Source organism: Cinclus cinclus, chromosome 10 (genome assembly GCF_963662255.1).
Source record: "Cinclus cinclus chromosome 10, bCinCin1.1, whole genome shotgun sequence".
NCBI classification, from domain to species: domain Eukaryota; kingdom Metazoa; phylum Chordata; class Aves; order Passeriformes; family Cinclidae; genus Cinclus; species Cinclus cinclus.
In genome coordinates this window covers 21,486,532-21,497,870 of record NC_085055.1, presented here as the reverse complement: position 1 = coordinate 21,497,870, position 11,339 = coordinate 21,486,532, and the positions used below count along the sequence as shown (strand labels likewise).

Below are 11,339 nucleotides of genomic sequence, written 5' to 3'. Positions count from 1 at the left end.
CCTTGGACACTTCCAGGGATGGGGCAGCCACAGGCATCGAAGCCAAGCAGAAAGAAAATGAAGTTTTTTGTTCCTTCTGGAAGAGCCGTCAGCTCCGGGGAGCTGCTGGATGCTCTCAGGTGTGAATGCTAGGGCTGGGGGCTCAGTGCCTGGCGGAGATAACACCAGGATTTCCTGGGACAAACAACTTGGTGGCTGTTCCAGCTGCTGTGAGTCCAGCAGCTCCCTGTGGCACTGGCATTGCCCCGTGGGGGCCACACGTGTGGCCTTTCCCAGGCCTGTGGGGCTGTGCCACGTTTGCTTTTGCTTGCCTTTATAAAGAGAAGGGTGCAGGAGCTTCCTCTGCTCCCTCCCAGACTCTGCCCCAGCACAGCCTTCACTATGGATGGCTTGAATGTCTCCATTGCTTTTTTTTTCCTGGTTGTTGGGGTGTGCCAGGTGCTCAGGTGGCTTTCCAAGAGGCTTCTGTCCCACAGAACGCACGGCTGCCTTGCCAGGGAATTTGCTGGCTCATTCCAGTTGTGCACCAGCTGCCTGGAGCTGAGGATGCTGATGGACATTGGCCCCTGGAGTGGTGGCTTTGGCCTGGATGTGGTGCTGACCCTCCTCTTCCTCCTCTCCGCTGTCCACGGCGCCTCTTCTGACGGAGCATCCGCCAACCCCACGGTGTCCCTGCAGGAGTTCCTGCTCCTCGAGTCCAGCCTGGCAGTCACAGTGGCCAAGCTGCTGGCCCAGGGTGTGGGTGCAGGGACAGGCTGGGCTGTCACCCGGCTCTACTGGTCCTGGGAGCTGACCCAGCTCCACTTCATCCAGAACCTGATCGCGCCCGAGTGCAGCTCCTCCATCCGCGCCTCCCTGCCCCACGCTGCCTTCGTGGAAGGCTCCTGCTCCTTCCTGTTCCACCTTGTGCTGCTCAAGGTGAGGCAGAGTCACCCCCTGTGCCGGGTCCCTGCGCTGGCAGCCATCGTCACCTTCCTGACCTACACAGGTGAGCAGCACTGGTGTTTCTTTTTCTGTGTCATTTGGAAAGGTGCCTCATTTGTGGGGGAGGAACAGCCCCCTGGTTTTCATCTTCCAGGACTGGAGAGGTAGGGATTAACAAAGTAATGACTATGAAGGTGTTTGTTTTCTATTATTTTGGGGAATATTCATTTTGGGATGAAGATGGCAGTTTGAGCTGTGTGTGCTGCAAGTGAATGTTGGCTCACAGCCATAGCTGGAGACTGGGATCACTTCCCTGGAACATCCCCTACTGCAACCCCTCAGTCCTGCACTGAGCTTTTCTGCTTCCCACAAAGTTCAGGGTGACAAGGGTCGGATTTCCCCAGCCCAAGAAGGCAGGCAGGAAGGGTCACAGCCCTTTGTCAGTGTTCCAGAGGATGCTGTGGGACTCTTGGCCACATTTCTCTTCCCACACAGCTGGACCATTCACGGGGGCCTTCTTCAACCCTGCCCTGGCCACAGCCACCACCTTCCAGTGCTCGGGGAGCAGCTTCTGGGACTACATCCAGGTTTACTGGCTGGGACCCCTCACAGGTGAGACCTTCCCAGGGGGCAGGAGCTGGCATGGGGGCAAGCCAGAAGTGCTCAGTGTAACATGGACTGTTCTGGCAAAGGGCTGAGCTTAGGGTTGTCAGTGGCAGGAGTTATTTTTCATCCTGCTTTGTTGTTTCTGGGGTCATCTCTTTGCCATTCTTTTATTATTATTATTATTATTATTATTATTATTATTATTATTATTATTATTATTAATTTTTGGGGTTTTTTTAATCAAACTTCTGCACAGTAAGAGGGCAGAAATCTCCCTGAAGCCAAAGTCTGGGGGAGGTTTAGTGAAGGTGTTTTAGGGCAATGGCAGGCTGAGCTATGCTCCAGGTTGGTCATGGGAAAGTGGATGTGTGCTGAGAGTGGAGACAAATCCCTGACTGGAGGGTGGAGCCAGGTGAAGGTTGGGCTCTGCTCCCAGGTAACAGTGATGGGACAAGAAACGGCCTCAAGTTGCCCCAGGGGAAGTTCAGGTTGGATATTGGGAAAATCCTTTCCCTGAAGGGTGGTCAGGCTCTGGCACACACTGCTGAAGGCAGTGGTGGAGACACCATCCCTGCAGGGATTTAAAAGCCACGTGGATGTGGCACTTGGGTCATGACCAATGGTGACCTTGGCAGCACTGAGGGAATAATTGAACTTCTCAGAGGACTTTTCCAACCTTGATGATTCTCTGCCAGAAAACCACTGGGGTGGTTTATGGGTCAAAACAAGCATTGTTTATTATGTCAAGGACACAGTGGTAAATTCTCCTTAAAGCAGTACAGCAGGGTCTCTTGGTTCTCTGTGGGGACTTCAGTGGTGCTGTGCTGCCTTTTGGTCGTGGTGAAGTTTGTGACAAGGATCCAAAACCTCTGCTGAGCTGTGGGGAGGGTAGAGATGCTCGACACAGCTCTCAGGAGGGGTCTGTGCTCTCATTCCAGGGATGCTCGTTGCCCTCCTGCTGTTCCAGGGCAACATCCCACGCCTCTTCCAGAAAAACCTCCTCTACAGCCAGAAGAGCAAATACAAGGTGCCCAAGGCAAAGGTGACAGCGCAGGTGGAGGGTGACAAACCACAGAGGAAGAGGAAAGGGGGGAAGAGCAACTCAGAGCCCCGTGCCTGAGGCCAGGGGTCCTGGCAGCCCTTTTCCTGGGAAAGGGTTTCCCAGTGTGGAGGATTTTGCTGTGCTTCTTCAGTCCTTAAAACATCACAAAGGAATCCTTGCAGGATCTTGAGCTCCTCAGCTGCTTTGGGAATTGCTTTGGAAGCCTCCCTGGAGAGCCTGAAATGTTTCAAGCCCACACTGCTGCCTCAAGAGAGAGAACACTGAACGCTTTTTTGGATTGCTGGTTGTCTTATACTGCCAGGAATCTTAGAGAAAGTTGGGACCATTCCATGGGCAGGCTTGAGCAACTTGGGGTTATTGCATTGTGCAGTGCCTGCAATAACCCCACTTGGTCTCCTGCAGCCATAAAAACAAAGTATAAGCCAGTAACTGCCTTGGACACTTGGGATGGGGAGGAAACAGGCTTTGATCTTTCGAGTTAACAATGGATGCTGGTTAAAAATTTGTGGGTTTTGAGTTAAACTTGGCCTGAAGTCCTTGAATTGCACAGGCTGAACCTGGCAAATCTTGGAAAGCAATTAAAAATGCTTCAAGGCGAGAGAGTTCACTGGCCACAGGAGACCCTGCTCCTCTGGGGATGTGCTGAGCCTGGGTGTCAGTGCTGTAAAACATCAACAAATGGTGCACAAAGAGTCTGTGGTTAGAAAAAAAAAAAAATGAGACCCAGGCAGCTGCTGTGGTTGAGCAAGTACATCCCTGAGCTCTGCTCTCTGTCTATGTGAAACACTCCTAACTATAAAATTACAATTTGTGGGAAATAAAAATAAAAGTAAATGCGGTGGTTGGCATTTGGGTGAGTGATGTCATTGCTGGGAGGCCTGCTGGGAGACATCCCTGAAAATGGGAGTCACTGTGATGCCCAAACCACCTCTGCCCTGCCTGCTCTGGAAAGGGGGGGAGTGTGTGTGGGGGGGGAAACACCTACTGGGAAATGGGGATCCCCCAGAGCTGTGCTGGGGCACCCCATGGGAGCTGCACCCTGGGTGCTCTCCTTAGGGAAGAGCACAGGGAGATTGTGATGCTCTGGCTGTTCCAGTATCCCTGCCATGGATCAGGGTTCCTGACAGGAATGACCTGCTCCTATTTCCTGAGGTGCAAACAGGGGATAAGCAAGTGGCACCCAATAAAACAGATGCAGGTTTGGTAGCCAGTGTCCAGCCCTGCTCCTCCCACCCTTCTGCTGCGTCCATGGGACACAACCCCAGGGTTCTGCACAGCCCCTGGGCTGCCCATCCCAGTCCACTTCCCCTGGGATTGTCCTTTTGGTGGACCTGCAGCCCCCCAGGAGCCCCAGACCTCTGAAACCATGACCCCACCTCACATCCCAACAGCACAAATGAGGGAAGGGACCAACACAGCCACACACAGATGTGCCTCAGAAATTGAACTTTATGGACCACACAGCACCCCAAAGCCAGGGAGAAAACCCCCAAACGTTGCCCTTCTCCTTGTGCCTGGCCGGATTCTTGGCACTGGGAGCACAGTCTGGCATTTTTTCCTGGTTAAACGGAGCAGGAGACCTTTGGGGAGGAAACTGAAACCTTTGAGGCTTTTCGTGGCTGCCCCAGGCAGAGCCTGGGTTGCTCAGATCCCCCCAGGCAATTTTTCAGAACCTCTTTTGGTTTGGAAATTGTGCTGAAAAGCCAGAGATGGGGCCTCTGTTTATCCCGGCTGATTTACTGGCTCTGCTTTTGATTCAAGGAGAAGTGCAGGGTGAGAATACGCTGAGCTGCCCTCCACAAGCCATTCCTGTGGGATATTCCCGTGGCAGCTCGGAGCAATGGGCTGGGATGTTTGGCTGCAGAAAGGCTCATGAGGTGTCTCCCTGTCACACAGGGATGGAACTTGAGTCTGGCACTGCAGAGCAGGATGCTGATCCTGGAAATGCAGCATCCAAAGGCAACCTGAGACCCCAGTCAGTGCAAATTAATGCTAAGGTTCCTTTCCCCCTTTTTTTTTTCTTTTCCCACCCTCCACTTTTCAGGACACATGAGGGTATATTCAAATGTTTGGGGTGTGCTGGGGAGGTCATCTACTGGGAAGACTGATGTAATTACGGGGAATTTAAGGAGTGACAATGACTTGTTATTTTTAATTAAGAGACTGCTTTTTCAGCACGGTAACTTCAGCAGAGCAGGGCAGAGGTGCAGCTGCACAGACAGACGGACAGACTCATTCCCAAGCTGTAAATCAAACTCCAAACTGATTTACGGCTTGGCCCTGCTCTGTTGCAGTCTCTGAGGATTTGGGCTGCACTCCCGGATCTGCTCCTCGCTGCTGGAGCCGCTGCTGTCCTGAGGCTCCAGCTGCTGCCTGGGGTGGGTGGATTTCCCTCTGGAAAAGTCCTGTGGAGCCCCTGGGACCCCGATTGCAGCCCGGAGCTTGTGCCCAGCGGCGCAGGGACGGAGGAGAGCGGGGCTGGCCGGGCAGCATCCCCAGCCCGTAGTGCCCCGGGAGGGCTGAGCCTCTCTGTCCTCAGCAAGGGCGGATGCAGAAGGATGCCCCGGCTCAGTTTGGGTGCCGGGGAGCAGCGGGCCGGGTGGTCTCGGGGTGCTGCGGGGGGAACTGCTTCTTGTAGAGCAGGCTGCTGTACTGCAGCTCCGGCGTCACCAGCCGCCGGCAGGTCCTCTCCATCTCCCCATCCAAGCCCTGCTTGAGGTTATAGCCCAGAATCCTGGCCCCGCCGTGCTGCAGCGGCCGCAGGGAGGAGTCCTTGATGTCCTTGGGGGCCACGCTGCCCGTGCCCTGCAGGCAGGTCCGAGCCAGCTCCGCCCGGCGCTCCCGCAGCGCCCGCAGCTCCCGCTCCATGCGCTCCCCGCCGATGTCGCGCTCGATCCTCGCCCAGAAGGTCCTGTTGAAGTGCGTGTAGATCTCCCAGTCCAGCCTGTTCCACGCCTTCAGCTTCTCCACCACGGAGTCCGGGAGGGAGGACTTGGTGCTGCTGTCCCTGGTGTTGAGGGGGAAGGAGACGACGCTGTCCAGGTCCCAGCACAGCATCTCCTTCAGCAGCACCATGGACTCGTCGAAGTACTCGGAGATGAGCAGAAAGTCGAAGGACGCCTCGATGGCTCTCAGCATGAGCTGCACCCGCTCAGGGGACACGTCTCCATCGGGGTTGAAGCCGAAATCGAAGGTCATGAGGTTCCTGGAGTAGTGGCGGTCGCCGCGGGAGGGGTCGTAGTAGCGGTAGGGCTGGAGCAGGAACTCCCCCAGGCTGCGGACACGAGAGAAGGCTGACGCTCCCTTGTAGTACACGAAGGAAGACTCCATCAGCTGCACCGGGTTCCTCAGGATGGAGAAGTACACGGCAGAGCTGGGCACCACTTTCTGCACCTGCGGAGGAGAAAAAGGAGGGATTGAAGGCGGGGTAGGAAGAAAGGAACCGCTCGCCCACAACGCTGGCACCTGCTGGGGATGGGGGTGGGGGGTGCTGGGGAGGATTTCAGGGTGCGGCTCTTCAAAGGAGCTGTGGGGAGCTCCAGAAGAGTCGCACAGGGAAAGCAGTGAGCAAAGCTCCCCACAATGGGCTGCCAGAGCATCGTGGGATGGAGATACCGCCCATCCCCTTCCCTTTCCCCGTGTCCATCTGTCCTCAGGTGGCATCCAGAAGGGTGGATGCTGGGCACAGCTGACCTGAGCTGATGCTTTGGATGTTCTCCTCTTGCAGCTGGTCCCCTCTGGGCCAGTCCAGGGAGCAGGACATGTCCCGGGACCCACCAGACAAGAAAGAGATCAGAGCTGCTGACTGCTATAGATGCTGTCTCCCACTTTGCCGTGGCTCACAGAACAGTGCTTCATCAAACCTGCTCACAGAAACTCTCAGGAGATGCCAACAACAGGCCAGGTACCCGTGGGCAATCCTGTCTCTCTTTAGATGATCCCTGCAGTTGATGTGCTCGACGGGTGTGGGTTAGGTTGTAAGGATAGTGCAGAAGGCAATCTCTCCTGAGGAATTACAGCTGATTATCGAGGAGTGGAGACAGCCTTGCCTGCCCAATGAGGATGGGTTTTATAAATAAATGTGTTAGCTGGCCATCAGTGGGAACTTTAGATTTGGAGTCTGCTGGCTGTGTGGAGGAAGGGAGGTGCAGCTGTACAAGGGACAGGCAAGGCAAGAAGATGCTGTGTGAAGGAAAGACAGCGTTAGGCAACCAGGTAAAGGGCAGGTTGTGTTTTAGCCAGTCATGCAGAAGGAAGAAGGAAACTTGCAGAGAGGAGAGAAGGAGTCAGTGCTGTGTGGAGCTGCCTGGGAGGAAAGGAGTCAGAGCTGCCTGAGAGAAGCCCACTGAAAGAAGGCATAAAAACCTTTCTAATGAAGAACTGGTGGTGATGCCAGTCCAGTCTGTCTCAGCATAATTACAGCAGGCAGGTGCCCCTCCTTGTGCCCCAGGAGCCCCTCTCCCCCTTGCCCACCCGTTCCTCCAGAGCTTTTTCCGTACCTCTGGCTGCAGGAACCGCATGTGGTGGCAGAGGATGTTGAAGCGCCGGGGGCTCTGTGGGGAGAAGCCCTGCACAAACCTGGCCAGGAAATGGTATGGGTAGTAGAGCTGGAAGCCCCCACCCCGGGGGAAGGCAAAGGTGAGGTTGTGCATCTCCCCAAAGCGGAACAGGATGTTCATGACGGTGCTGCTGGCGCTCTTGTGGACCTTCAGGAAAACGATGTCAGTCTTGGGCTTGCATGTCTTCCCTTGAGAGGTGAGCCCTCTGTCTTGCTGACCTTCCCCAGATGTTACCTCCTTGACCCTAAAGGCTTCTGTCCAGTTTGGGAAAAGTGCTGTCTCCAGGTCTGTTTCATAAGAATCCTCTGCCTGCAGAGATTGAGCTGAGTTTAGGACAGGCTGTGTAAATGAGATACTCCACTCAGGGTGGGGAGAAGTCACAGCTAGAGGCTGAGTGTGGCTCTGTACCTCCACCTGCACCATTCCAGGTGGGGACATTCCCCTCTGCTCCTCTGTGCTCAGCCTGTTTGCCAGGATGAACTTGCTGGTGACAGCTTCTGTCAAAACTGCAGCGACCCTCCCAGGAAGGCTTGGAGAAGAACTTTCTCTGGCTGCTTTTTCCAGGCCAGGAAGCTGGGGTTTCAGTTCTGTGGGTGACAGATGGGCTTTCACCTTCTTGCTACTCTCCTCAGGCTGCTGCACCCAGCGCTCCTCTCGACTGCTTTCCAGAGGGCTCTCCTGTCTGAAGTACAGAGGCATCCTGAGAACATCCTCAGTTGGAGCAGGGGCTGGCTCAGCTTCCCTCTGCCCCTGAGGGGAGCCATCCTCCCACAGCAGGTCAGGGCTGTGGAGGGCTGAGCCGTGGCCAGTGGTCTGCTGCAGGCCACAATCCAGCTCACACTGGCAGCTCCTGTGATGGGGAGGACACAATGCTCAGCTGCGGGAGGACAGTGCAGAGGCAGCTCCTCTGCAGCCCAGTGAACCCCCGACCCCCTAAAGTCACCCTAAAACACGTTTCCCTCCTTTCTTGGGGTGGGTGGCATTGCTGATGGGTGTAGGGGCTTCACTGCTGCCCTGAGGGGTGGGGGCAGGTGCAAGAACTTGGGCTTGATCCTCTTGGAGGTCCTTGACAACCTCAGGGATTCTATGGAGAAGAGAAGGACCAGTCAGCAGTGATGTGGTGGTGTCTCTGTCTTGCTGGAGCATGACAGGATGGTGGAAGGGGCAGAACAAGAGGACGCAAGGAGAGAGAAGAGCTGGTGGTCTGGAGAAGTTGGAGGAATGACTGCAGACAACTCCAGACTGAGAGGACTGGGCTCAAGGGCTGTAGGGTTTTGTGGGGAGTCAGGACAAAGACCAAAGCTGCCTTGTCTGATCCTGGGGTGGGCTCAGCTGTGGTCAGGGCATAGGGGTGAGATGTGGGACCCTCAGAGGGTCGTCTCTCACCCTAAGGAAGACCCTGCTGGGTAGTTCTCAGGAGGGTGGTCCTGAGTCCACCTCAGTGGCCAGTGAAAAGCTGGAGAACCAGGTGCAGGTTTATAAATCTGCTCAGGACCTACCCAGGAGGCTGCAGCTTCTCCACGACCTGAAGTGTGACCAGGAGGAGGATGAGGAGGCTGAAGGAGATCCAGAGCCGACCTGGCTGGCACCTGTAGATTGCGCTCAGCTTCCTGCAAGGAAACAGAAATTTGAGACCATTCATGGGGATAAAAAGCCAAGGCTGGTGATGTGTGTGAGGCAGGTGGGAAAGGTGCCCTGAGGCTTTTTTATTTTTTATCTTTAAGGTAAGGTCACGTTTTCAGGGGCGGAAATGATGCAGAGGCAGCGATAACCGAGGAACCTCCGAGGCTGTGCCCCAGCAGTGCAGCCTCATGGAAATTTCCAGATGGGCCACAGATATTTTCAGTGCTGAAAAGCAAACAGTGATAACCACGGAGTCCCTTGGCTGCTCAGGGACACCTTCCTGGAGCAGCCTGAGATCCCCCCAGGCAGCAGGAGCAGGGCACTGCCCGTGTCTTCCTTGCTCTTCCTGGCCAAGAAGGATCAGGAGCCTGTCTTTATCAACATGGATAATAAAACTTCTTTTTCCCTGCTCTCCCCATTCTCTGCTGTTGGACTGCTATCTGCACAGGCTCCAGCTGTGGCTGCAGACTTGATGCCGCCATAGGGGCGCAAGCAGTGGCTGGATTTTAGTTTGGTTTTAGCCATGTCTGCAAAAGCAGTGTGATTTCTTCAGGCCATCAGAACTGTGTTGTCAGGGTTTGGGTTGTGTGTGGTTTTGTTAAGGCCATGGAAATGCTGCCACAGGGCTCCTTCTGTTTGTAGGGATTGCTGCAAACCCTGGTGGAGTTTGATTGTAGCTTTAATCTTCAGTGGAATGGTCAAGGGGACTGAATTTCCTGTAGATAAGGATTTGCTTGTATTTTATTTTTTCATGAAAGGTTGTCCAGTCCCAGCAGATGTGACACTTGGAGACATGGGTTAGTGGTGGCCTTGGCAGTGTTGGGGGAAAGATTGGCCTTGATGAACTTACAGGGCTTTTGCAACCCAAATGACTCCATTATTTTGCTGGTTTTTTCCCATTGTTGCATAACAGGAGATGATTGTATGGAGGGTCTGGTTAGACCCCCCAGGATTGGGTTCTGCTCTGGGGAGAGCCCCAGGTGGCTGCTCTCCCCTCTCAGGGATGGAAGGGCCACAGGCAGCAAGGATCTAAATGGGAGGAATTAGTGAAAGCAGAAATTTGGGCCGAGCCTGCTTGGAAGCTGCATTCCAACAGCCAACATGGGCTCATTGGCATTTCTGCCTTCCTGCAGTGGTCAGCTTTGGACTAAGACAGTAGGACTGGGACTGCACAGACCCGCTTGTCCCAGAGCTTTTTCCTCTCCATGCTGCTTTATCTCCTGCTCTGGGCAGTCCTGTGACATGTGGGAGCAGAACTGGCTTGGTGAGGCAGCAGTGACAAAAACCTGGGCTGTCCAAAGGGGTCACGTGCATCCCACTGGCACAGGCCAGGGGTTTAGGTTTGCTACTGAGAAACTGGGTTTGTTCCAGGAAAATCGGCTTGCCATGATTAAGTAGCAGTCTGATAATGACAGCACTGCTTGCTGTCATTCATGGACACAGATTCTGCCCTGCTCCCAGCAATGTCCCTTCACTGAGCTGAAATTCTCAGGAGGATTCCAAGGAGGACAATATAAATCCCAGGAGGATTTTCATGCCTAAAGTACTCAGGACTGGAAAGGCTGCGGAGGTCTTAGGCTGTGGCTGAGGATTCAGAAGGTGACATTACTGCACAAAATTAGTGCCCATCAGCATCACAGCATCCCCAGTCCCGATGGCAACCTGCGGGTGTCCACGCTCTTTGCTGCTTGAAGAGCAGATTGCCAAGCTTGGATGAGACAGGAGGTGGCAAATGCACATGTGGGTCACTGCCTGGCTGTGCCAGTGGCACAAGGAGACCCTCGTGAGGTCAGAGATAAACAGATGTGATAAATAATGGAGCAGAAAATTGCCAAATACTTAAACAGAGGTTAAAATGCCAAGAAGTGTTAAAGAGGGAAGGTTGAAGGAGAGAACTGAGGCTGCCCCAGAGCTGGTATGAGCAAAGGTTTGTCGAAATAACTCCACATGGAAGATCAGAGAGACCACAGAGGGGAAGGCAGTGAGGGAGGAGCTGCTTCTGAGTGAAGTGATTCCTCTAGATCTGGTTGGAGACTCGATCCAACTCTCCCATCCCTCCAGGCAAGGCTGATCATCATTTTGCCTGGCTGACTGTGGTAAGAGAAGCAGCAAGAATGGAATGAAGAGCTGCACCACTGTGATGTTCAGTGACACACACAAACTCTTGGGGGCATCTGCAGGAGCACACGGCAGTGAAGGAGAATGATGGAACACTTCCAACCCAGGCAGAAACTGGGGGGGCAGCACCCTCTGCCACTCCCATGTCTGTATTTTGTGCAGGTATTCTGGGCTTGCTTCCACAGAGGTCCTAAACTTTCAGCCTGTGAGAAGCTGTGAAAGATCCAAGTCCTTTGGCTCTTTTGAGGTGGCTGCTGTGTTGGTGGAACACTCAGGTGAGAACACACACAACACGTTCTGGGCTGACTTGTGCTGGGGCTGGCCAGGCTGGTCCAAAACCAGAGCCTTTCCTTCCCTCCTCCAGGCTGGCTCTCATGGGAGATGTGAACATCAAGGAGGGTGTGCTGAGAAAGTGGCAGCACTCAAATTTGCACTGAACATGCCAA

At 54.3% G+C, this 11,339-nt stretch overlaps 1 protein-coding gene across 1 annotated transcript; it reads left to right on the top strand.

Moving 5' to 3' along the window:
- Window positions 1–57: 57 nt before the first annotated feature.
- Window positions 58–3,409, top strand: LOC134047868 (aquaporin-12-like). The gene is given in 5 exon segments (XM_062499331.1): window positions 58–129; window positions 132–224; window positions 226–988; window positions 1,420–1,536; window positions 2,469–3,409. Coding segments are annotated over 5 exon segments (1,227 nt in total). The 3' UTR covers window positions 2,651–3,409.
- The last annotated feature ends 7,930 nt before the right edge of the window (window positions 3,410–11,339 follow it).